The sequence below is a fragment of the Podarcis vaucheri genome (genome assembly GCF_965113315.1).
Source record: "Podarcis vaucheri genome assembly, chromosome: 1".
In the NCBI taxonomy this organism is placed as follows: Eukaryota; Metazoa; Chordata; class Lepidosauria; order Squamata; family Lacertidae; genus Podarcis; species Podarcis vaucheri.
In genome coordinates, this window is record NC_138759.1 from 32,259,332 (window position 1) to 32,286,442 (window position 27,111).

The 27,111-nt window shown below is 45.2% G+C and overlaps 1 protein-coding gene across 1 annotated transcript; it reads right to left on the bottom strand.

Moving 5' to 3' along the window:
- Positions 1-428: 428 nt before the first annotated feature.
- JDP2 (Jun dimerization protein 2) lies at positions 429-23,686 on the bottom strand. Its single transcript, XM_082234356.1, has 4 exons — positions 23,065-23,686; positions 10,710-10,933; positions 3,826-3,930; positions 429-1,577 (listed from the first exon to the last, which is right to left on the bottom strand). Exons 2-4 carry the CDS (start codon positions 10,908-10,910, stop codon positions 1,392-1,394), a joined length of 492 nt encoding a protein of 163 aa, XP_082090482.1. The 5' UTR covers positions 10,911-10,933; positions 23,065-23,686; the 3' UTR covers positions 429-1,391.
- Positions 23,687-27,111: the final 3,425 nt, after the last annotated feature.

The following is a 27,111-nucleotide window of genomic DNA, read 5'->3' on the forward strand; positions in this document are numbered from 1 at the left end:
AGGCTCACCAGAGCAGCTTCATCACGCTGGCCACGTGACCCAGAAGTGTCTCCGGACAGCGCTGGCCCCCGGCCTCTTAAGCAAGATGGGCGCACAACCCCAGAGTCTGACCCGTCCGGGCAGGGGTGTCTTTACCTTTACTTTATTATCAGAGGGTGAGGCATCTGAAGGGAGCACTTGAGACAAAGGGATGGCTGAGAGTGCCAGCTCACTTTTCAGCTCAGCGTTCCTTATCCCTCAAGTGAATGTCCCTACTCTTGGTAAGCCTCTAGTTCTTAGTGTCGCCACTGCTGCAAATGAGCGCCACCTATTTAGGGTCTGGCCATTCAGCCACCATCGACCAACTTCACAAATTGTACACAAAACCCCACGCACGATAAAACTAATGGGGCAAGATACTGAACAAAGCAGAAGGCATGAAAGGTGAATAAGTAAAAGTTAACATTTACTGAGAGATACAGGACTGAGTATTATGAAGGAGGACATACATGGATGGACATGGCAGTGGAGCCCATGGGAAGGGCACAGGCCCATTTCCCAGCATGCCGAGGGAAAAGAAGGCCTGTTGCCAAACAAGTAACACAATGGAGATAACTGTGGCGTATGTATTTTGTAACAAAGAGACCAGAATAACATACATTTCTATGGGATCACATCTAGTGATTATATAAATCCATATAGAGACTGCTGTATAAAAACAAAACTTTATAAAAATATAAAAAAGTGTAAAAATGTGCATTTTTTTAAAAGCATGGCCTGGACAGCTGGGCTGTAAACATTATACTGAGGGTGTGCTTGTGGGGGCGCCTGCGCCACAGTGCCACAGGCAGGCCCAGCGATGAGGCAGGACTTGTGTCAAGTGTTTGCCGTTCTTGGTTTCTTTCTGGGGAGAGCACAGAGGGCAGAGGCAGGGTCCCAAAGGCTTGCGCAGCTCAGCCTACTGCCAGCTTCCTCCTACCCTAGTTCTTACTAGTGTTCAAACCTTGTGTCCATGCTGATTGCCAACCAGGAGCTGTAGGGAGAGGGATGGCGGGGAAGCCACAGCGCCACCTCCCAGCATCCCTACCCGCAACGCATTCCAGATTTGAGATGCTCTGCAATGGGTGGGGAGCTGGAAAATCCTCCTCCTCTGCAGCAGCTGCCACGCCCCCTTGTGTTGAGCCTTACAACTGCAGCCACAGCTCCCCCTCTGAGCGTTTCTGCTGTGGCCGTTCTCCTCCATCCCCTCTATTTGGTTGGAGTGTGCAATCCCCAAGGAAGCTCACGGTGTTCTGGTTGCACCCATCTCTGGTGCGCAGTCCTTCGTACAGTACATGGAAGAGAGGCGCTCCAAGGTCCCCGGTTTTTGTCTTTTTTTGCCGCCTACGTTCTTCTGGCCCACCGGGCCCCTCTCACTTCTTCTCCAGCTGCTCAAGCAGCGGGTTGGCCTCGTTCTCTGGGGTTTTGACACTGTCTGTCCGCACAATGCAGGTGGGGCGGTGGCGGTTCAGCATCAGGATCAGCTGCTGCCGCTCTTGCTTCAGCTCCTCGATCTGGGCCTTCAGCTCGGCATTCATGAGCTCCAGCCGTTCAGATTCCTAAGCAGGAACCAGAGAGACAAAGGGGGGGGGTTAATTTCTTGACCAATGCATTCAGGAGCCCCAGCATCACCTGACACACACACAACTGTCACATGCAGGGGTCCTCTCCAGCTTCTTTCTGCAGCAACGGGGAGCCGGTAGCCCTGCCAACATTGCTGGACTGCAGTTCCCATCAGCACCAGCCTACATGACCAATGATCACAGGTGAAGGGCGTTGTAGTCCAACAATGACTGCAGGGCAGGACTGGACTTGTAAAAGGGTATTGGGAAATGATCCATAACGAATTGGGGGGAAATGTTTAAAAGTACTTCCCAAAAAAAAAAAACACCACCCAGAGTCCTTTCTGTTGGGGATAATTCAGACTGAAATTCCCAGGTGTTAAAAAAGGCTATTTATGTATGCTACAACTGCGGCCCGTGTTTCGTTAGCCCAAAAATGGAAAACGAGCGAGGTCCCAACCAAAGAAGAATGGCAACTTAAGTGGACAGAATATGCACAACTTGCACACCTAACACAGAATAAGAGAACAAGAACAACATACGTTTAAAGAAGATTGGAAAACGTTCATTGAATATATGGGAAATAATTGTGTACAGCGAAAAACGCTGGCAGCATTAAGATAAATTCAACAGTGTAAATAAGTTTTGATGGATGCAATAATGGAATACTGATTGGTATAGTTCTTGTAAAATATGCAGGGATTTGTGATATGTAAAATGAACCATGGAAAGAGAAGAAGGGAAGCCATTGATATCTTAAGGATGTAAAATGACTATTTTAAATTGTAGAACAAAAAAATTAATAAAAATTATATATGTATATAAATGACGACTGCAGGGCCACAGGTTCTCCACCTCTGCCTTACTGGATTCGTACCCTAGTTGTTCATTGTTCACACCTCACGCAGAGGAGTAAAACAAGAGCTTCCAACGAAATGGGATTTCCTCTTTAAAAGAAAATACGATGAAAATGATGTACAGATGGTATATCACTCCTGTTAAATTAGCAAAAATGTACAAAACTAGCAACAAATGTTGGAAATGCAAAGAAAAGGAGGGAACATTCTATCATATGTGGTGGGAATGCAAAAAGGTGAAATGCTTCTAGGAGATGATATATAATGAGTTGAAAAAAATGTTGAAATATACATTTACAAAGAAACCAGAAGCATTCTTATTGGGGATGGTGGGAAGTGAAATAAATAGAAAAGAATGTAAGCTTTTTTCATATGCAGTAACAGCAGCTAGAATACTTTTGGCCCACAAATGGAAGGAAGAAGAATTGCCGACGATTGAAGAATGGAGGATGAAGCTAATGGACTATGCAGAATTAGACAAACTAATACGAAGGATCCGAAACCGGCGGGACCAGAAATTTACCGAAGACTGGAATAAATTTACGAATTATATGAAAAGTATTTGTGATGATCAGATTACATTTGTAGGTTTGCAAGAAGTTCTGTGAGGATTATTGTTAGAAATATTGTAAAAATGGAAAAGGGGAGATGACACGTTAAGAGAGGTAAAGGCAATATAAAATTAAGTAAAGCATAAAAAGTGGGTAAGACGGAAGGTCATCAGAGGTGCTGAAGTCCAATAAGATTGTTTTTGTAATAATTTGTGTGGTATGTTTTATAATCTGTATGTTAAAATTAATAAAAATGTACAGTGGTGCCTCGCAAGATGAAAAGAATCCGTTCCGCGAGTCTCTTCGTCTTGCGGTTTTTTCGTCTTGCAAAGCAAGCCCATTAGTGGCTTAGCGGCTTAGCGCTATTAGCGGCTTAGCGCTATTAGCGGCATAGCGGATCAGCTGATAAGCGGCTTAGCGGATCAGCTGTTAAGCGGCTTAGCGGATCAGCTGTTAAGCGGCTTAGCGGATCAGCTGTCAAGCGGCTTAGGATCAGCTGTTAAGTGGCTTAGCGGCTTGGGAAAAAGGGGGTGGAGGGGAAAAACCCCGCAGGAACTCGCAAGACATTTTCGTCTTGCGAAGCAAGCCCATAGGAAATTCGTTTTGCGAAGCACCTCCAAAACAGAAAATCCTTTCGTCTAGCGGGTTTTCCGTCTTGCGAGGCATTCGTCTTGCGGGGCACCACTGTATTTAAAAAAAGAAAAGAAATGGGATTTCCTCAAGATATTTTTACCCATCTTAAAAGCATGCTCTGGGCAAGAAAATGAAGCTGTGGAGAGGCAGAAGTCCTCGTGCTGGCAGTGAGAAAGAGAGGGGGGAGAGGAGGAATGTACTCACCCGCTGCAGAAACTCTGTCCTCTCCTTCTTCTTGTTCCGACACCGAGCAGCTGCTACCTTGTTCTTCTCTCGGCGCCTTTTCCTCCTTTCTTCTTCTTCATCTAGCTAAAGGGAAAGGCACAGGCACACCATTACAACCAGACAAAAGAAGCAGAAAGGGCAATGCAACAGCCTCCTTGAAAGAAGCTCAGGACAAAACCTCAGTACACGCCTCTTGCATGTAGCTCTTTGGTTAAGTCCCAGTCCAGGCCTGCAGAACCCTAGCTATAAAACCACAAGGTTGTTCTCCCGCACGGTCCTCTTTTGATACCAGGTCACCGTAGTCTTCCCAGGATTATCTGTTAGCAAAACATTCTTCAAGAAACAGATAAAAGTTCCTGGAAGCTTTAAAGAAGGTTCCAGAGTTTTCTTTAGTGTGTGGGAGTAGCACTCTTGGCTTGACCGGTGTCAGCTGGAGGTGCAAATAAAGGGAGGAAGTTGCAAGCTGCAATTCCAGGACAAGGAAAGCACACACACACCCTGAGTTTACTGAGCTGGAGAGATATAGAAGGCATGTTTGTATATATTTGTAATACAAATGCTTACGTGGCCAGTCAAGAAATAAAGACGCTCTTGACTGAGGACTTTGACTATGGCGACTGCATACATGTCCCACTAGTGCAGTGGGATTTGTACCCCTCTTCCCTGAGTGTGCCCCCCCCAAAATTGGCTCTGGAGTGTCTCAAGAACCCCCAGGACAGCACATTGGGGGGGGGGCAAATCCCATTTCATCGTTCTGTTGGGCAAGCTGACAGAATAAACAGAACAGTGTTGAATTCCTCTTTCCAAGAGTGGCTTCACATGGAGGCAAGCACATAACACTGACCTACTGAGCACAAAATATTTTTATTTTTTATTTTTTTAAAATTTTTATTTTAATCCAACATCTAAAAGCACATATACATTATCAATAAAACAAAACAAAGGGAAAAAAGAAAAAAAAGAATTATACAAAACCGAAACTCCAAACTATTTGGATACAAAATCATTATACAAATCTGTTACATTATTTGACTTCCCACCACCGCGACGTGACCTATATCTCAACAATATGTACAGCAGTGTCTTTTGCTAATCGTCGTTTTTTACCTCGCGGTTTTTATATTATACCTACTGTGATTTTAGTGTTCCCTAATATCGTCTCCATGTATGAAAAGAATTTATTCCAGTCATTAATAAATTTGGTGTTTTTCTGATGCCTGATCTTCTGTGTCATCATTGCTAAATCAATATATTCAATTAACTTGGTTTGCCAGTCCCTAATTGTTGGGATGTTGGGTTTTTTCCAATTCTGCGCTAGCAGTATCCTAGCGGCTACTGTTGCATACTGAAATAGAGTTTGGTCGTCTTTCTTGATCTCGTTCCCCACCATTCCCAAAAGGAATGCCTCGGGTTTTTTAGGGAAGGTGTACTTTAGAATCTTTTTGAGAGCCAGTGTGGTGTAGTGGTTAAGAGCGGTAGTCTCCTAATCTGGGGAACCGGGTTCGCGTCTCCGCTCCTCCACATGCAGCTGCTGGGTGACCTTGGGCCAGTCACACTTCTGTGAAGTCTCTCAGCCCCACTCACCTCACAGAGTGTTTGTTGTGGGGGAGGAAGGGAAAGGAGAATGTTAGCCGCTTTGAGACTCCTGAAGGGGAGTGAAAGGCGGGATATCAAATCCAAACTCTTCTTCTTCTTCTTCTAATTCATCATAAACGGAGCCCCAGAACTTCTTCACTTCGTCGCAGGACCACCACATATGGAGAAAATCTCCCTCTTTCTTTTTGCATTTCCAACAGGTCTTATCTCCGGTTTTATACATTTTAGCTAATTTTGTTGGGGTGATGTACCAACGGTACATCATCTTTTCCATGTTTTCTCGGAGTCCGACACACGCTGAAAATTTCATGTCCTTATTCCATAGTTTTTTCCATTTTTCATAATCTAGGGGGTGTCCTAAGTCTATGGCCCACTTGATCATAACCTCTTTGACCTCCTCATCCATGGTGTCCCAATCTAGTAGTTGGTTATACATTTTGGTTAAGAGTTTAGACTTCCCTTCTATTATTTCTAACTGGAACCTGGACTTGTTCTTACTCATTCCGGCTTTTTTATGTTTATTCCATAAGGAATTAATTTGGTGGAATTGTATCCACCCCGTTAGTTTATCTTTTAGCTCTTCGTAGGGTCTGATTTCCCATCCTTTCTCAGATCTTTTCAAAAGATCAGCATATGTCCACCTTTTACCTTCCATGTTTAATTTCTTGATTACTAGAATGTCAATGGGTGACAGCCACCATGGGGTGTCTTTTTCTACCAGATTCTTACATCTATTCCATACCTCCAACAACGCCCCTCTTATGATGTGATTGGAAAAACCTTTGTGCACTCTCCCCTTATCATGCCATAGGTATGCATGCCACCCAAACCTAGCATCAAAGCCCTCCAAGTCCAGTAGGTCGGTATTGTCCAAAACTATCCATTCCTTAACCCAGCATAGGCACGAGGCCTCGTAGTATAGTTGCAGATTCGGAACCGCGAACCCACCTCTGTCTCTTCTGTCAGTGAGCAGCTTGTATTTGATTCTGGCCCTTTTGCCCTGCCAGATGAATCTGGAGAGGGTCCTCTGCCAGTCCTTGAACATTGTTGTGCCCCTGATTACTGGAATGTTTTGAAATAAGAATATCATTTTTGGGAGGATGTTCATTTTGATGGCAGCCATTCTCCCCTCCCATGAGAGGTGTAGTCTGCTCCAACTGTCTAGATCTTTTTTACATTCTCTCCAGGTTCTATTGTAATTATCCTCCACCAAATTTATATTTTTTGTGGAAACCCAAATACCCAAATACTTGACCTTTTTCGATATCTTTATCCCGGATTCCAACTCGATTTTATTTTTTGATTGTTCATCTAAGTTCTTTACCAGCATTTTTGTTTTAATTTTGTTTAGTTTGAACCCAGATAACCTTCCAAATTCCTCCATTAAGTCCATAACTGTATTTATCCTTTTTAGAGGTTCTTCTATTGATATTACTAGGTCGTCGGCATAAGCCTTTACTTTATATTCTTTTTTACCTATCTTAATCCCTCTTATTTCCGATGTTTCTCTAATCTTATTCATTATAACTTCCAGGACCATGATAAATAACAGGGGTGATAATGGACACCCCTGCCTTGTACCTTTTGTGATCGTGAATGAGTTTGTCAGGTTACTGTTGATGATAAGTTTCGCTCTTTGGTTTGAATAAATCGCTCTAATACCTTCTAAGAATGGCCCTCTTATTCCTACCCTCTCCATGCATTTTATGAGGAATTGCCAAGATACATTATCGAAGGCCTTTTCGGCATCTATAAAAATTAGGGCAGCAGGGATATCAATCCTGAGATCCAAATATTCGATTATATTAACTACATGTCTTACGTTATCCTTTATCTGCCTACCGGGCAGGAATCTGGCTTGGTCTTTATGGATCGCTCTATTCAAGTATTTCTTTAATCTATTCGCCACAAAATATTTTTTAAGATGTTGCATAATTTTGAATATTAGGGAAGGGGTGGAAAACCTGTGGGCGTCCAGTTCCCATCTGCTTCAGCTACCATGACCCATGATCAGGGATGGAGGACCACAGATTCCCCATCCCTGGGTGAGAAAGCCCATATATTTGCAATTCGTTTTCATTTCAGTTCCAACATTGGTTCTCGTTATGCCTACCAGTGTGGTTGCTCAAGAGCGAACAGGCAAGATCCCCACTGGTCTTTTCAAAGGCTTTATTATTGGTCCAAAAACATTTACAGTGCAGAACGTCTCAATTCCACGTCTTGCTCAGTCACTAGCAGAATCTGAGAGTGGGCGGTCCTTAAACTTTCCCCAGCAGAGTAGTTTCTTGACCCCCATCCGACGCCTCCCCTCTCTGTGCGTAAACCTACTGCGCAGAGAGGGTGTGGCTAAAGGGGGACCTGCTCCCCCCCCGCCTTGCTCATGCACGATGTCTTGGCTCTCTCTTGCATCCTCCAAGCCCTGCATCCCTTCCCCACTAGAGGCGGGGCTTCCCTCCTCCGCGGTGGAAGTGCTGCTTCTCAAGATCTTTGGAGGCTCCCTGTAGCCCAGCTGCCCTTCCACCTCTCGCCTCTGAGCTGATGGCAGTTCCCTGACAGTACTTATAGCACTTGCTAATTCGTAAAGAAGTCTTAACCTCCGCTCCTGAACAAAACATCTATTTGGTATCCAAACTCTTGAGGAAAGAGCAAATTAATCTACCTTTTTTCCTCTGCTAATCAAAATAATCATAAATTACACTAACTGTAAAATAAATAATATTCATATTGTTTATTTTAAACTCTTTGCATCTCCAGCAGGCTAGTCCGAGCTTCCTGAATGGCATCAGTGAAGAGTGGCATCATCTGGGCTTCTTGTAGGCTTAGGGATGCTCTCTCCAGATTAGAGCATGGAGCCTTTAGGAACAACAGAAAGTATCCAAGGCTATCAAAAGATTAAGTGATTAAATTTAATTGGCTTAGAAGATAGATTAAATACAAACTACACCATTACCCAAATCCTCAATGCGTGTGCCATTTTGAGGATAACAGAAGAAATGAAAGCTCTCTTGAGGGTGAGAAAACTTATAGTTGCATAAATAAAAGTCATCACTAATTACTTGAAAGAAATACCAACCCTCATCTTTTTATAATAACTTACAGATGTTAGGAGGGAGATTGGAGGTGGGGCTGAAACTAAAAAGACCACTAGCTTGACTAATTAATGGTTAAGCTTGACTAATAATGCAAGCCTATGCGCACTTACTTGTGAGTAAGTTCCACTGAATGCCGTAGGAATTACATATATAAGATTATCTACAGAGCCATTTTATTACAGTGGTACCTCGGGTTAAGTACTTCATTCGTTCCGGATATCCGTTCTTAACCTGAAACTGTTCTTAACCTGAGACACCACTTTAGCTAATGGGGCCTCCAGCTGCCGCCGCACGATTTCTATTCTCATCCTGAAGCAAAGTTCTTAACCCGAGGTACTATTTCTGAATTAGCGGAGTCTGTAACCTGAAGCATCTGTAACTTGAAGTGTCTGTAACCCGAGGTACCATTATATACACATCCTACTCTTCCTCCAAGAAGCTTATGGCAACATGCATGGTCCTCCCTCTCCCCTCTTTTGTCCTCAAAACAACCCTGTGGCGTAGGTTAGGCTGAGATATACATGACTGGCTGAGGCTCACCAAGTGAACTTAATAGCTGAGAGGAATAGATAGGCCTGAAGCACATCTAAAGAACATGGGTCTCAGTTGCTCAAGTTCAAGCCCCTAATCACTCTGCCATGCTGGTTCCCTCTAGAGCTATTCCGGTACTACTAGCTTGCTGTCTGAGGTGGTGAGATTTGAATTGGGACTTCCAGGCTCACAGCTCATACTCTTGGCTGTGACATTAGCTCTTTAGTGATTAAGCATTTGTTGACCAATCTGACAATTAATTGCAGAAAGCTGGTAGGATGGACCAATATTTCCTTAAAGCAGTTTTGCAATTTCTGGAGAAAGAGGCTGGCTATGTTTGGATGCAACATTAAACCCTAAATCACGGTTAAGCAAATTAGGCTCTGCATGCAGCTCAAGCTCTTCTGCTTACTCTTCCCTTTCTCCAGAAGAGAAAGAAACCATGCCTGGCTCCGCATTATCTTCAGGCTAACCACAATCTGAAACCAAGGTTTGTTCTTGGCTCCATGGTGGTGCTTTGCTGGAAGAAACAAAGGACAAGAACCAATTAAGACGTGGCACCAAGCCAGCCAATCCAGGGCTTGTTTCCCTGCTTGATCGATGGTTTGTTTCCCCACTCGACTTAGGGAGAAGTGAAGTGTGAACTGAATGCACAAGCCTGCAGCCTGGGCACACACTAATTTGCTTAACCACAACTTCTGGCTTCTGAGCGCAGCCAATGTACGGACCCAAACACACTGAACATAAAATGCAAGATTGTATTTTAATAGGTTCACAAGTACCTTTGGGACAAGCCCCTGCCCCCCCACGTTCCCTGTGGCTTTTCATACAAAATTAAGGCCACGTTCATACCACACATTTAAAGCACTATGACACCACATTAAACAGTCATGGCTTCCCTCAAAGAATTCTGGGAGCTGTAGTTTGCTAAGGGTACTGAGAGGAGACCCCTATTCTCCTCCCAGAGCTACAATTCACAGAGCTCTCTGGGAAGAGGGATTGATTGTTAAACCAACAAGTTCATTAATCAGTTGGTTGTTAGCAGGGAGTGGTAGTCAGTTGAATGTAAGGTAGCCTTTCTAATGTTTATCCAGGATGGGGATATGACGGAAATTGTAGCCAGGTTTCTGCAGCACGCAATGAGGATCCGTGAATGTTATACAAGAGTATTTTAAATGTTAGATGCCGATTTTGCCAAGTGATTTTATTGCACTGAACCTTTAGGAATTTTGTCTATATGCCAATAAAGGTTTGAGATTGAGATGAGTATAATTTAAAAAGTAAACATCATAAAATTCATAGCTTCTTATATAAAAAGAACAGTCAGTATAAAAACAGCAGTCAGTAGTGCCCCAGTTTCCAATGGCCGACACCTCAACAACAACAACAACAACAAAAAGGGAAAAAAGAAAGGTTCAACAAAACTAGAGGCGTGCAGCACACACACATGCCCAAAATCAGCAGCTATGTTTGTTTTCAAAGTTGTACTAGGGGCTAGAGTTACAGTTCATGGTAGCTGACTTATTTGATTCTCATTTTGGTGGGTGGGTATGGAAAGGCCTGTGAACACCATTCCTTATGGACAGCACAAAGGAATTAGCATACAGAAACAGATGGCACCTGACAGGCCCTTTTGAAACTCACCTCACTTTTCACTGGCTGGGGCCTCTTGCCCAGTTTAACCTCCAAGAAATGTAGTGGCGAAATCATGGCCCCGATGTTGCGAATGTCAGCATACTTCAGCTCTTCCGCTGTCAAGGTGGTACCGGGCAGCCCTGTCAAGGGGCCAAGGCCAGGCAGAGCGCCAGCTGTGAGGGATGGATCTGGAATCTGCCCGGGCATCATAGCAGGCTATGCAATTCCACAGCCTGGAGAAGAGAAAGAGAAAACCACACATCACTATGGGAATCTGACCAATGATAATCCAAAAAGGCAAAACAAATCATTTTGAAATCTTAAGGAAAGTGTGTAGATGAGTAACATGATTTGTCTGTCTCTGCTTAAATATCTCATCTCAGGAAATCCAAACTATACCACACTGGAATCCTTGCGTACAATGTGACAGAGACATCTTCCTAGAATGTCACCCAGAGACTTTGGAGGAAAATCAAGGATAGAGAACCTTTGGCATTCCAAGTGTTGATGAACTACAACTCCCATCCTCCCTAGCCATTGGCCATGTTTGTTGGAGCTGATGGGAGTTGTAGCTCAGCAACATTTTGGAGGACCAAAGATTCCCCACCCCTGATCTAGAGGAACATGAAGAATTCCTACCTGCTTGACAGGGAAATAGCTACAAAAAGAAAACATTCTATCAAGGAGCCAGGTTGACCCAGATAAGCTAACATGCAAAGTCATGATAATTAGATATTTGCATATGTTTACGTAAGGCAAGAAGCCTTTATCACTGCTAAGTAAAGGGTGAAGAAGGTCAGTGGACAGAAAAAGAGGTAATTATTGACTCCTATGCCAAAGGGCAATAAAAGAAGCTTTATGGAGTTAACGCTTTAACAGACAGGAGGCAATGATTATCTAATGCAGGACTCAGCAATAATTATGAGCTTAAGGAGGAAGGCAAAATGGCAAGAAAGAAGTTAGCCAGTTAGTTACACAGATTGCTTGACTAGGAAGTAGTGCGTCTCTCTAGATAAAACCTGTAAGACAAATGATCAACCTGAATGCAAATGGTAAATATAAGGGTGTCACCACAGAAACAAACATCCTTCCCGTATCCTATTTGGTTATGTTGCTGAGCCGCAGCCCGCCACAGGAAGATTAGTGATAATTTCTCACAAAATACCACCTTAGATAACTTCGGCTAAAAACCTACAATGAAAACAGGAAGTAAAATAAAAATTAACTTCATGGCCAGGAATAGTGATTCTACGTGGAGACTGAAAAAAAACCACAAAGACTTCACCTGCGATCACAATCTCCACATGAGAAAATGAAAGGGAACAACTAACTAACTTTCCACATGGAGTGAAAGTTAAGAAACACAGAGTGATGTATTTTTTTTCTTTAGAAAGAAGAAAAATCTTTAGAAAGAAGAAAATTAGTCTGAAATTAAGATAGAGGCCTGCTGACTGGCCGAAAGCATCGCAGGATCTACTTGATAAAAATTAATTGCCATTAATACTATTTGATGTGACTGAGAATACATGCAACACTTTCTAAAGAACATAGAAGAGGTAAGACAAGTCAAATTTTAAGGGTTACCACTGGGCACTACATATAAATAGCATTTCATAGAACCTCAGAACACCAGGCAGAATCCAGCAAAAAATTAAGTACAAAGCACACTGATATGTCATTAGTTTCAATACAGCTCAGGTCAACATACCTCCAGAGTTAAGTACACAAACAACATAATCCTGTTTACTGGAAATAATGGGCAACTAGGTACAATACTTAAAAGATTTGGGGCACAGGCCCATAAAGTACAAAACTGCATATGCCCATTTAGAAATGATTACTGGAATTGAAATTTTCACAGAAGGCAAACCAAACCTGTCCATCCAATTAACCTCAAATCAAGTATTTTTTATCAATGAATTTTCAGCCCTCCACCCCAAATCAGTAGCTCCTTTTCAATTACAATTTACAATGATTACGAACAGGTTTGAGAAAAATGCAGGGTGGATGACAAAAGTAATCAAAGCCTCTTCACAAACACGCTAGTCTAAAAATGGCTTTTACGCCAAACTGGAGATTCAAAAAGTTTGACAGCACGCTAATCAAAGTTAAATATGCCGAGGTCCAATCAGGGGGTTGGGGTCCAACCCTAATTAATCACTTACACAGATCCAACTCCAAAATTCAATCAATTCCCCTTCAGTTAATTACCCCCATTCAATCTTCATTAACCCTATTAATTAAATTCAAAATAAAACAAAGCTCTCAAGATGGTAGCCACCAGGCGGTGGTGGTCTTTGTCATTTTTTAAATAAATAATTAACTGAAGTGTCAGTAAACAGACTATTTCGAGGGTCACATGTTGTAAATTTTTGAGACTCACTTTCTTTCTATGCTTGTAAGGTGTTGCATTTTCATTGTTGTAACGTGCCCTGCTACTTTAGGAGGGAGGGTGTGCAAATAAATAAATAATAATAAGTTGATTAATTCATAGATAAATTAAAATCAATACTTTATTGACTAAAAAGCTGTTATCAGTCACTAGATGTAATGCAGCTGTCTCAGCGCAATTCTCTGCATTCACATTCCAGGGTGTTCAAATACAGCTTGCTCCCAAGTACAATGCAGGGGTGGCCCGGCCCGTTTTGCTCCAAAGTCTCACTTTCCAGGGCCATGCAACAGCGCCAGGCTTCCTATGAGATCTCATGAGATCTTGCGGAGATCTTGCAGGATCTCACCAGGAGCTGCTGCCACCGTTTCGCCTCGCTTCTCCAGCAGCCACAGCAAGGGCACCCATGGGTGCGCTGTTCTGTGGGATTCTGTCTCTATTTGCCTCATGGGTGAGCTGGTCCTGAGTTTAGGATTACAGTGGTACCTCGGGTTAAGAACTTAATTCGTTCAGAAGGTCCGTTCTTAACATGAAACTGTTCTTAACCTGAGGTACCACTTTAGCTAATGGGGCCTCCTGCTGCCGCAGCACGATTTCTGTTCTCATCCTGAAGCAAAGTTCTTAACCCGAGATACTATTTCTGGGTTAGCGTAGTCTGTAACCTGAAGCGTCTGTAACCCGAGGTACCACTGTATAGCCTTGGCTTCTTTTTATCAACTGTGTTCATGATAAATACACTTTTGCCCTCTAGAAATCAGGCAATTACTGTACTAATTCTACAGACACCACCGTGGGTGTCATATTGCCGCCTTTCGTATTTTGGAATAATCTTTGTATTCCCCAGAACACAAAGTTGAGCGATTTTTGAAGGGTTTTTTGGGAGGAGAAGAGTTCTCCACTTCCCCACATTTGTGTTCTTGTAGCCTTTTAAAAAGAAATAAACAACTTGGAGAAACCTGCTACCTCTCTGATAGCAATCAAACTTGTCTTTATCCAGAATCGTGCAGGTGATCTCCTCCCTCCCCTGTGTGCTACTACATGCACAGTTTACAAACCCTGTCATTTCTCTCTCAACTCCATATACGAGATGTGTGCTTCTTGTATGGGATAACAGCGGCCAGAATCTTCGTAGCAAGAAATTGGAAAAATACAGCAATACCTAACATGGCGGATTGGTAAATCCTAATGGTAGAATACCTGCAGCTAGCAAAGACGAGAGGATTAGAGGCCAAACAAAACAAATAGTCTATAAGGATTGGAGAATTTTTAAAGAATACTTAAAAAAATACGGTATAAAACGAAACTTCTCGGCAGAATTAGACTGAGCCTTGCATTGTATAAATATAAGTTTGTAGGGAAGTTAACAGAAACTATATAAGAAATATGTAACTGCGGCATAAGATAATCAACAGATAAAGTACAGCAAGACTAATTGGAAGTCATTTTTAATTTATTGTTTTACAAGTTTTACAATCGTTCACATCATTGGGAGTACAAAGGATGTTAGTTATCATAATTGTGTTGTTTCACATATTGCTACTGTCTGATTGTCAATTTATAGTTTGTTTGTTTGCCTGTTTGCTTTCCTGGCATAAATGTATCTCTTTTAAAACAATAAAGATATATACATTCAACAACAACAAAAAGAGATGTGTGCTTCTGTGGCTGCCAAGCACACCTATAGGGCACAGACTGGAGTAAGATGTTATGGGCTGGATACAGCTAGTGGGTCCCGCAAGCAAAAGCCTACACGAGGATTTTGCAACAGGGCTTTCCCCCAAATTCTCCTCCTCCTGCCCCCTGCCAAATTGGCGGGACGAGGTAGGTGGGTTGGAAAACCCCAGAACAGTGGCTGTGGGGACGGTGGGAGAGGGCAGAAGGCAGGGATGCTGACAGTAGGTGGAGCCAGAACCAATGGCAAGAGGACCTAAACACAAAGACAGGCAAAGTCAACTAATTCCGGTTCAAAAGGGCTCATTCAGATTTCCTTTTGCGCTGTGTTTTCCAGGCACAGGTACGCACTCTAAAGCTGTGTGTCCAAGCGTGTGGTTTTTTTGTTGTCGTTTCCTGACGCTTTCCCTGGGAAAATCCACGTGTTACCGCTGAATCAGAGCAAACGGCAATCCATGAGAAACCCTATTGCTGTCTGCTTCGATTTAGTGAGGAAATGCTGCTTTTCCCAGGGAAGGCACCGATCCGAAAATTGGATATGGAGCTTTAAAGTGCAGGCCTATGCCTAAAAACAAAGGGAAGTCTGGATGGGCCCTCATTTGACTCGTTTTGCCCCAATCCTCCTCTCAGCCGAATTCCACAAAAGCAACATGGAGGCCAAGGAGGCAAGGTGGAGGGGGGTTGGCTGAGCTTAGTGGGGCAGTGCCCCACTTGCCCAACAGGCCCTTCTCCATTGAGGAGTCTTCCTTTATGCTCCCTCAGGACAGAACTGTGCTGTTTTATGCTTAGCATTCTGGGAAAGGCCTGGGGGAAATGATATGGCACGTTAGCGAAATCAGGAGATATGATTTGCAGTAAGCTAACCTTTACGCGGGTGGCGCTGTGGGTTAAACCACAGAGCCTAGGACTTGCCGATCAGAAGGTTGCCGGTTCGAATCCCCGCGATGGGGTGAGCTCCCGTTGCTTGGTCCCTGCTCCTGCCAACCTAGCAGTTCGAAAGCACGTCAAAGTGCAAGTAGATAAATAGGTACCACTCTGGCAGGAAGGTTAAGCGGTGTTTCCGTGTGCTGCTCTGGTTCACCAGAAGCAGCTTCATCATGCTGGCCACATGACCCGGAAGCTGTACGCTGGCTCCCTCAGCCAATAAAGCGAGATGAGTGCCGCAACCCCAGAGTCTGTTCAAAACTCCTTAGACACATTGTTAACATCTCACGTTTTATTATAACGATTTAATTTCTGACTTATTTATAGCGGGCTTTTCCTGTGTGTAGACCCACCCCAGGTTTCAGGGCATTTTTGTAATCTGCCTAGAAACATCAAGCCCTTAATTAATTATGTGGTAAAACACGGAAGGGGGCTGGAATGCATGTGTGACTCTTTCCTGCCAGCCGAAATGCAGGGCCTGCTTCCTGTAGAGGGAAACTAAGAATCTTGATTTGCCTCAGATGTCTGTTCACTTTCGCTAGGTTGACAAGAGCAGCGCGCGTGCGCGCGTGCACACACACACAGTATCTCACAACCTGCCATATTGGCAATTTTAAATACCGGTAACTAAAAAGAAATTAAAAGAAAATCTGGCCATAAAGGTGGGCCAGAGTTAATTCATAGTACATTGCGTCTGCCATATGGTAGGCAGTTATTAAGATTAGCCCACTTACATCTTGGTTTGTATACCATGAAGCCTGCTAAGGACAGTAGCAAAGTGTCATATATCAGGCCAGACTAGCTGTCCATCTTGCCTGCTTGTGACCAGCAACAGCTCTCTAGGATCTGAAGGAAAGGAAGGTCTTTCACGTCACCTGCTAGTTAGGGCTCAATACATTTTGTCACCTGAGGCAAATCACAAAATGGCACCCCTCTCCCTGCCAGGGAAGAAGCAGTAAGTGAAGAGCTACATCAGGAACAAGGAGGAAATAAAAATTGACATCAGGATCTGCTGTCCCTGTTGATTCTGCCGCCTGAGGTGGTTCCTTTACCTTGCCTCATGGGTGGGTCAGCTCTGCTGCCAGCCGATCCTTTTAAAGGTGATGCCCAGGATTGGAGCTGGTGTCTCCTAACAGCAAGGCATGTGCTCTACCACATATTCAGTGACAAAGCTCCTTCTTTGCCTGCAAAAGGTCTCAAAAGTTCAATCCCCAGCATCTCCAGGTAGGATTGGGAAGGATTCCTATCTGAAAACTTGGAGAACGACTGCCAGTCAGTGTTGGCAATACGGAGCTAGATGGACTTGGTATAAGGGCAGCTTTCTATGCAATCCCTATGGGATGGCAGCTGATTTAAAGCACATCTGAAGCCTGCCTGTGCTTTCTTACCAAAACTGCCTTTTAAAACCTCTTCATGAGGCCCTGGATTCCAGAATGCATTCCTGCTGTGGAAATGCCATTTTAAAAAGTGGTTTTGAATGGAAATACGGAGGCGGCTTCACCTCATGCCTTCCTTTCAGTTGTGTCCCTCTCCACCTTCACAGCAATCTGGCAGCAGATTCCTTTCTGACACATGGACCTGGGGCTGTCATGTCTATTTTGGCCCCAAGAGGATCAACACACACACCTCTGATAGAAAAGCCCATTTGGAGGCAACAAGTCTTTTAATAGAGCATTGCTCCAGAATCATCTGGAGGCAGAAAAATACGAGTATCCCCTTTCCAGGTTAGAATTTATTCTGGAAGTGAATGGTAACTTTTCCAGTGTGCAAGGAGGAAATTTTAATTTAAATACTCTCTCTCTTTTTTTAATGGCCTCTATTATTGTTGAATTATTAATGGTATTTTTATGCCACCCTTTCTCATAATTGAGCTCAGGGCAGATGGAACCTCAGAACCTCCAAGTCGCCTAAGTTTCAGAACAGATTTTGTTGCTCACCTTGACAACTCAGGCCTAATTCATACTTACCTGGGTTGAAGAACCTGTCGCCCTCTAGATGAAAGTTGGGAGTCCAAAATCATCTGGATGGCCACAGGCTCCCCCATGCCTTCTGTAGAACATTTTCACACATTGGAGCAGCAAGCACATATTCCCCCTACTGGAGCACATGCATAACCTCCCTCACCCCTCTTCTCTATTGGAAGAGAGAATGGTTGCACAAATGTCTGAAGCCACCAGAACCAGCCCTCCACACTGGCCAGGTTTATGTGTACAATGGAGAGGAGAACATGCCTGCCTGCAAAGAGGTAAGTGAATGTTCTTCAAATTGGGGTCCTCAGCTGTTGTTGGACTACAACTCCCATCATCCCCAGCTAGCTGGACCAGTGGTCACAGGGATGATGGGAGTTGTAGTCCAACAACAGCTGCGGACCCAAGTTTGAGATATACAGTATTGATAGACCTTAGTTTACTTTTCAGTGTTCATCAACCGCTTTCTACCTCATCTGCATCCAAAGAAGGAGGTCCTTGCCTACCAAGCTTCATGCCAAATAAATTTGGGGCTGGCTCAGAGGTTTTCTGTTCATTGCTAAGGCAGGGGTGGATACTTATAGCAGATTAGGAGCTGGAGCCAATATTCACTCCAAGGTTTACAGGCCTCAGACCCAGCTGCAACATAAGGAAATGTGCTCATAGGTACAGAAAGCCACCAGGTTTCAGATCTTACCACCATTGCTGCCATGACATACAAGACCTTAATGCAGTCTTCTTGCCTACAGGAGTTCTCCAAGGCCGTTCCTTCTATCTAGAGCACAGCCAGCATTGCACGATGTCCTTATCAGACATCTTCCCAGGTTCCCTAAACCTTCACAAGGTCTCACTGCCAACACCTGGAACCTCCTAGTCTTCCTTGCTGTGGATGCCTGTTCATCTGGCATCTCCAATAATGAAAGCAGTGACAAGAGTGAGGCAACTGGAACAACAACATTCTCCTCTTGTTGAACACATTAACAGAAGAACACAACATTTTGGAGGTCCCAGGTCGCAAGGTGGTTAGATTGGTCTCAACTAGGGCCAGGGCCTTTTCAGTACTGGCCCCGACTTGGTGGAAGACTCTGTCACAAGAGACTAGGGCCCTGTGGGACTTGGCATCTTTCCACAGGGCCTGCAAGACAGAGCTGTTCTGCCTGGCCTTTGGTTTGGACTCAGTCTGACCCTTATGTTGCCCTCCCCTTATGGTCTTGATCTTTCGGCTACTTTTAAAATGAGGCTGCATTTTAAATTGCATTTTAGCCTGTATTTTAAATTGGTTTCCTTCTTCTTCTTCTTCTCCCCCCCCCCCCATTATAGGGTATAAATAAAATTTATTTTTTTATTATTATTATTATTATTATTATTAGATCAGACCAATGGCCCATCTAATTCAACACCCTGTTCTCACAGTGGCCAACCAGATGCCTGTGGAAAGCAGGATCTGAGTACAAGAGCACTCTCCCCTCCTGTGGCTTTCAGCAACTGATATTCAGAAGCATTACTGCATTATTGCCCAGCCCAGCCATCATAACTAGTTGCCATCAATCACCTTCTTCTGTCTAATCCTCTTTTAAAGCTGTCTAAGTTGGTGGCCATGACTGGTTCCTGCAGGAGCGAGTTCCACAGTTTAACCACGTGAAGTACTTTCTCACATCTGCCTTGAAACTTCCAACGTTCAGCATCATTATTTCGACACCAGCAAATATACGAGCTCAGCCTAGGATGCCAGCAAAGGAGGGAGGAGGACAAAATCCTAGGGGTGGGGGAGCACCAGGTTGTCTCTTCTGCAGGTAGTGCCATCTTACTTGAGCTAAGACCATTGTGATGCAGACCATACTGCAATGAGGAAGTTGCAAGCATTTGTGAAAGGGATGAGATATTCCCTGCGGGCAATAGCAGCATAAAATGTCAGAGGTTACAGGGCAAAAGGCAGCCAATTTGCATTTCATTTCTCCAGGAATTTCGTTAAACCCTCCAGTGCACGCCAAGTAATCCCCAGACAGCCAACTGTTGCCCCTCACAAAAAAATAAAAGGGCGGATTTGGACTGCAAGCCCTATGTCCTGTCTCCCCCACCCACGCAAATGGGCATTTTAAACTGTCAGGAACTACACAAAGAATCTGACATCCTAACAACTGGTATCCCAGACGCCCCCACAGGCTCGCAGAGTCCCAGTGGAGATCTCTGGCAAAAGCCTGCAGATAATTTTCATGCAGGCTTCAAGAAACAAGTTGAAAAATTCCTAGCCTGACTCAGTGAAGCATTTGTCTCTGCTAAGCTCTCCAAGCCCCAACACACACACGCACACACTGAGAGAGTTTGGCAGTGGTTGTGTTCCAGGGCTGGTAATACAAGCCATGAAGCAAGCTGCCAAGACAAGCAACAGAATGAGCCAGGCCCCATTTCATTGGCCACCATACGTTGCATATGGCCCTGGAACCAGCCAAGAGAGTGTTCTCACCCACCTTGAGGGCATAGGAGACCCTGTGTTTTCAAATACACCTCCACAGGGCCTTCATTAAAAGGAAAATGGAAACATAATGTGGCTCTTGCTTGCTCTTTTCTCTCTCTCTCTCTCTTTCTCTCTCTCTCTCTCTTGGTATTTCTCCTTCCTCTCAATTTGATCTCCAACCTATTTCTCTACAACCAGAGGCAGAGAGTGGAGGAAAGAGAGAGCTGCTGTACAGAGTAGAGCAGAGCAGAGGATTGTGGATTGAATTCCCACTTTATGCCCGACTGCTAAAGCGAGCTGAAGACTGCCTCTGCTTGCTTAAGAGACTCCTTTCCTTTGCAGGTTTAAGAGAACTGGAAGAAGAAGGAACATCCATTGACTAAGCACATTTGCAAGACCTGGGTAGCAAAACTACAAGAACTCAGACGGAGCGGAGATCAGTTCCTTTTGCATTATGACATTGCGCAGACCAATGAAGTGAAGAAGAAAGCAAGCTGTCTGCAGAAGAGAACCATCACTCCATGTTGCAAAACAGAATGAAAATCCCTTGGTCCCAGTCATCAACAAAAAAACATACTGCAGTACTTAAGAGAGCCTCCCTCCAACCTGGAGCCCTCTAGATGGAACAACTGCACTCCCATCCTCTGACTATTGGCCATACTGGTCTGAGACGGATGGGAGCTGGAAGTCCAAGTCACCCGGCTAAGCCAAAATTATGCACTTGTTGTTATTATTTGCCATTTGTGGATCTGAGCCATATATTCATCTTCATGCCTTCATCTCCATAGTCATCAGCAAGACTGCTCTATGTGCATAAAAACCTTGTTGACTCAGAATCTCCTTTAAAGCGTAAGAAACAATTTCCTGGGTCATATCAAAACGCCCATCTAGTTCATTCAGTTTTTCTGTAGCAGCCAGTGAAACACTGACACAAAAAATTGGCTGTCCCAGGGAGATGTGCCTCATGCAAGTCTGCAAAACCATAACCTATATGCCCTCCTTAACATGCCAGAGAAGGCGTGGCTAAAGTAACAGACGTGCCCAAAGCTGTGAAACTTGCAAGCTTGAGAAATTGCTTTTGTAGCTCCTCTAGGCAGCGCCTAATCCTACTGCCTCAGATTAAGTAACAGCGGGGCACCCAAGGATGGCCCAGTCCCAGAGGCAAAACATCTACTCCCACTATCCATTCAGCTTCACACAGATAGGCAAATAGAGGGGGATGGCAGGAGCCGATAATAGGAACACACGACAACAGGGACAACAGAACTTTACAGGAGAGCAGGCACTTCTACCCTGTTCCTTATTATATGGTCAGTGTACATGACTTACCCTTCCCTATCTGCAGCCCCCTGGGCAAATTCAACATGCTCATTGTTTGAAATCTTTCCCATACTGTTGTGGAAATAGAAAAGCCTCCACCAAGCCCATCAAATCTGTCTGTTTTCCCTGCCTGTTGTAGGAGCCTACAGAGCCCACCTTTATCGAAGGCTCCTGGGGGAACTGCTGGGGGAGTGAGGGCCTTGTGAGCTTCTCTGGCATCTCAGTAAAGCGTGTGGCTGGGGACAGGGCAGACAAAACAGAGCAAAAAATGGGAAGGAAGGAGAGAGGTGAGAGATGTGGGGATGCAGAGGGGTGGGGAAAGAGGAGGGGCAGCAAAAGGTGACAGCAAATAAACTCTGGTTGTGCAGAATAAGAGAGGGTTCCCCACATTAAGGGTGCAAAAGAGACAGGGGAGACAAAAAGGGGTGAACAGCAAATATGTTAAAAAGAAAACATTTAAACTGCACCAAAAATATGTTTTTCTACAGTGTGGCTGTCTTCACTTAGTTAACATCAAGCCGCTCTTGAAGTAATCCCGGTTGCACCCACCAGTCACCTCTGACCTGGGGCACTTTATGCATGCACGTGCACATGATCAAGCATGCACCCCCCCACACACCCCATGCCCCCTTCTTGCAGCATACTCTAATCCAGGGATGAGGAGGTTTGATCCTCCACAGACTGGGCTACAGCACCCTTCATCCCTGGCCACTGACCACACTGGCTGGGGCTGATAAGACTTGGAGTCAAACAAGATCTGATTCTTAATCTCTGGGTTATGGGTTCGAGCCCCATATTGGGCAAAGATTCCTGCACTTCAGAGGGTTGGACTAGATGACCCTCGTGGTCCCTTCCAACTCTACAATTCAATACAACGTGTGGAGGGCCAGTTTCCCTAGCCATGCTCCAGTCCAGCCTTTCCCAACCTGGTACCCTCCATACATTTTGGACCACAACTCCCATCATCTGGATGGCTCCGGGTTGGGAAAGCCTGCTCCAATCTACCGACTGATTATTTTAAGATCCTCCTACATAGGCCTTGGTGCATCAAGTTTTATTAGTCTACCTTCAGGCCCTTTTCCAGCCCAAGATTCTGGGTCACAATGAGGTGCTAGGAGAGCACCCCATCGGCACCCGAAGGAGAAGCCAGCAAGGGAGAAAACTTCCGACGGATCCTTGAGGTTCCTACACAAACATCCATGCTGTAATAACTCCGCATCAATTAATCCAGAGTAACTACAGCCCCGCGGTTCTGCCTTCAATCACGAAATCCATCAGATCATGTTACAATAATTCCCCAATTGCCCCACAGAATGCTCTGGAGCTGCAAGGAAGTCCCGCTCTTTAGTCACCCGGACTATCAGAAGGGCAGGAGGGCCAAAGGCAGCGGTAAGGCTCGCGCAATCCGGTAACGAAAGGACCCCGGCCGATGCGTAAAGGGCTGCGAGCCCCGGGAGAAGCTTGCGCTCCACGCGCGCGCTGCGTTCCGGAGCAGAGGCAGGCCCAGCCGGATCAGCCCAAAGTCAGGTCCGAGGATGATCGCAGCCCTCGCGCGCGGCCAGCCCGGAGCACCGCCTCCGAGAGCTCCCGCGGTCCCGACCCCCCGCGCCCGCCCGCTCGCCCCATCTCCGTACCCACCGAGCTGACGGCAAAGGTGCCCCCGGGGCCCGGCTGCAGCGGGAGGCGGGTTGCGCGCTCAGCTCCCCTGCAGCCGCCCAGCTCCGGGAGCGGCTGTCGGCCTGTCTCTGCAGGCCCGTCGTGCCGAGCGCAGTCCGGTCCCGGGAGGTGTCTCCGCGGCCCCGGGGACGCCTGGGCGGCTGCAGCCCCCGCCGCCGTCCCTGCCAGTCGACTCTCTCCCTCGCCGTCCCTCCCGCAGGCTCTGTCGGACGGCTGGGTGGGTTGCATCAGCCCCAGTTATATAGCGGCCCCTGGGCTGCGGGGAGGGGTCGGGAATGCGGAACCGGCCGGGCTGCCAGCTCCAGACGTCAAGGTGGGAGGAGAAGAGGGGACCGCAGAGGAGGAGAGCGCAGGCCGGGGGGGCGGGACCACTTGCACGGGCAACGCGCGGAGGATCGCTCGCCTCTTCCCGCCGCCTCCGACTTTCCTCCTTGCAGAAGACAAGAGGCCGGATCTCAGCCCCGGAGCCCCTTTTCAGAGCCGGGGATCAGCAGCGCAGACGCAAGCCAAGGCATACAGAATGGGAGTGGGCGACTCTGAGCATGTGCAGAATGCCTGCCTGCAACTTTTCGTTGCGTAACATAGCTGGGGAAAGGCGGCGAGAGGGCTTCCAGGTCAAAGGGCGTGACTTCCAGGCGGGCTTCAACCCCAGGATCTCCTTCCCTTTTTTTTAGAAAGAAAGCGCGGGGCTGGGGAAGGGGCGGCCGGGGAGCTTCACTAGTGGCTCGTGGTGATGATGCAGCGCACGTCTTGGTCTTCATGGTATGGATGACAGCACGGAGGTGGTTCGCCATCCAACCAGAAAGCACAACACGCAATTTTGAGCGCCAGTGTGATGCCAGGAGACACGCGCAGCCAAGGGATAGGAAAAAGATATATGTCCTACAGGGCATGTCCGAAGCAAGATGCTACACAGATCAGGGATAGGGAACCTGTCCTCGTCCTTCTATTGTTGGATGGCAACTGCCATCAGCCGCTGCCAGTATGGCCAATGGTCAGGGATGATGGGAATTGTAGTCCAATGTCTGAACAGCCAGAGATTCCATACCCTGTTATAGATTATCCAGAGGTTAGCCTCTCTGTGTGCTTGATAGCAAAGAAATCAGGAATCTGCAGTTGTTGATTTTTTTAAAAAAAGTTTTTGTTGAGTTTTAAATAAATAACTAACATGTATGTGAACAACCATGTAAAGTTGAATATAGGAATCTGCAGTTCTGGTTTCATGTCTAGGCTAGTGGTAGGTCCCTGCACCTTTCAACACACTTTTAATATTGAACAGTCTACATGCATTAGGGGACTTGCAATGCGTTTAAATTTATGGTGACTTCTCTCAAGAGCAAGCCTGCTGAATCAAGGCAAAGGCCCATCTTAGCCAGTCTCCTGTTCTCACAGTGGCCAACCAAATACTGTGGAGCTCCTCACAATCCCTTGTAGTTTATCCACCTTTAAGAACTCGGTATCATCAGTAAACTTGGCTGCCTCACTGCTCACCCTTAACTCTAGATCATTAATAAGCAAGTTAAGAAGCATGGATCCAATAATGATCCTTGGGAGACTCTACTTTCTGCCAGCCATTAGGAGAACAGTCTATTTAGTCTTCCCCTCTTCTTCCTGTTCCTTAACCATAAGAGGACCTCTGCTTATACCATGACTGCTAAGATCCAGTGTGGTGTAGTGGTTAAGAGCGGTAGATTCGTAATCTGGTGAACCAGGTTCGCGTCTCCGCTCCTCCACATGCAGCTGCTGGGTGACCTTGGGCTAGTCACACTTCTCTGAAGTCTCTCAGCCCCAGTCACCTCACAGAGTGTTTGTTGTGGGGGAGGAAGGGAAAGGAGATTGTTAGCTGCTTTGAGACTCCTTAGGGTAGTGATAAAGCCGGATATCAAATCCAAACTCCTCCTCTTCTTAAGCTTATTCAGTATATTCAGTAGTACTCAAGAGAACAGGATGCTGGAGGTACTTTATCAGAAGCATTTTGAATGCCTATGGGCTTCCCCAGACAGCCTGCCTACTGAGCATTCATATTGACTTGCTTGCACAAAGCTTAAACAAAGATTAGACTATGGTGAGTCTTTATGGAGCATTTGTTCTGATTTGTTTGTGGGCAGGTTACACAACAACCAACATTCATCCTAATTTGCTTGTGTGGTGTTTGTGCATCTTCCCATTAATCATTCATCCACCCCACAGCTTTCCATGCATTTCCGTCACTTTCCTAGTTGCAAAAGGCAATTTTTAAAAAAGTGGATAATTAATTGCACACATTTAAATTTCTAGAATGCACTTGAATCCCTCCCTCCCTAGCATTCTAGAGAAAACCTAAGTACACATAGTCAACTTAATCACCTCTATATGTTTGTTGACAACCCTCTAAGGCTAAAAAAACCCTCAAAAAATTAGTGAGACAAAACTTACCCTTGCAGAAACCACGCTGGTTCTGCTTCAGCAAGACTTATTCTTCTGCATGTTTGGTAATCCTTTAACAATGCTTTCCACTAGTTTACCCAGAACAGTTATTAAGATAACTGGCCTGTAATTTCCCGGACTCCCCCTGGATTCCTTTTAAAAAATTGGTGTTATACTGGCCACTTTCCAGTCCTCAAGTATTCACCTATCTTGCCTCATTCCTGTCTAGTTTAAGTGATTTCCCCCCCTTCACTCTATTTCCGAGTACAGTGGTACCGTTGGTTAAGAACTTAATTCGTTCTGGAGGTCCGTTCTTAACCTGAAACTGTTCTTAACCTGAGGTACCACTTTAGCTAATGGGGCCTCCCGCTGCCGCCGCACGATTTCTGTTCTCATCCTGAAGTAAAGTTCTTAACCCGAGGTACTACTTCTGGGTTAGCGGAGTCTGTAACCTGAAGCGTTTGTAACCCGAGGTACCACTGTATATATACAGCACTGGATGTCACCAATGGTCCCCTGGCAAACATGACAGAAATATTCCATCTTTGGACCTTCTAGTGAGGAGAGTTCAGGAAGTTAACACAGGCAGCTGTTCCTATGTCATAAACTTGATTGGTTTGTGTACTGAAACCCTCAACAAAAAAGCAAGCTCTGTATCTCTCTGGTGCCTCCTCAGGGCACATTTTAAACATCTATTGTGTGGGCCAGTTTTCAGTAGCTAGGCCTAGACAAGCATGGGGAATTTTGCTTTATTTTAGAAGAGTGATTTCTGTGTGGGTGTAAATATGCAAAGGACAGATTATATTTGAGATGCATTTATCTCCATTCCATATCCCCTTCCCCTTCATCATCGTCCTTACCAGCTCCAACCAGGGAAGTGTGCAGTTAGGCTCCATCAACAGACACTGCAGGCCCAGTGTTTACATTTTTATTCAGGATGAGGATATAGGTACCATGATTAAAAATGCAGCCTTAGCAAAAAGTACTTGTTAAAATGAAATTCTTATTTGAGGGGGGGATTAGACAAAACACATAAATAACCATTTCAGAACATTTGAGGGCCAATCCTCTTCCCAATAAATTGTGCATTGGATTGTACCTTAACATTTCAAAAATATAAAACATATATACATTTTTAAAATGACATAGAGAGACTTAACAAAAAAAGACAGTGGAAATCAGGACTCTATTTCTACAGAATGGGAAACAAATGCACATATAGGTTAGTTAATCCCTCCGTTCTGTAGCTTTTAGCCTGACTATAATCCCCTTTCCCAAATCGCCTTTCAAACGAAGCAAGAGGCACCCCAGTCATATGCATATTCCATAAGCCATCCTGCTGAAAATTGCATAAATATCCTGTCTTTCTACGGGTGTGTGATCTGCAGCCTTCGTTTGTTTGCACGGTGGTCAAAGAGCATGCTCCCTATCCTAGGAGCAGAATAAGGCTGCAGCGTGAGAGGAAACGCCAGTTAGGCAATGGGAAATTGAAAGAGATGGGCACTCATTAGGGCCAGGATCAGAAAATCATGCAAATACTTGTTAAGATCAGAACTTGAGCAGATGCTTAACAGATACTGCTTGGGGGGGGGGATATCTTGC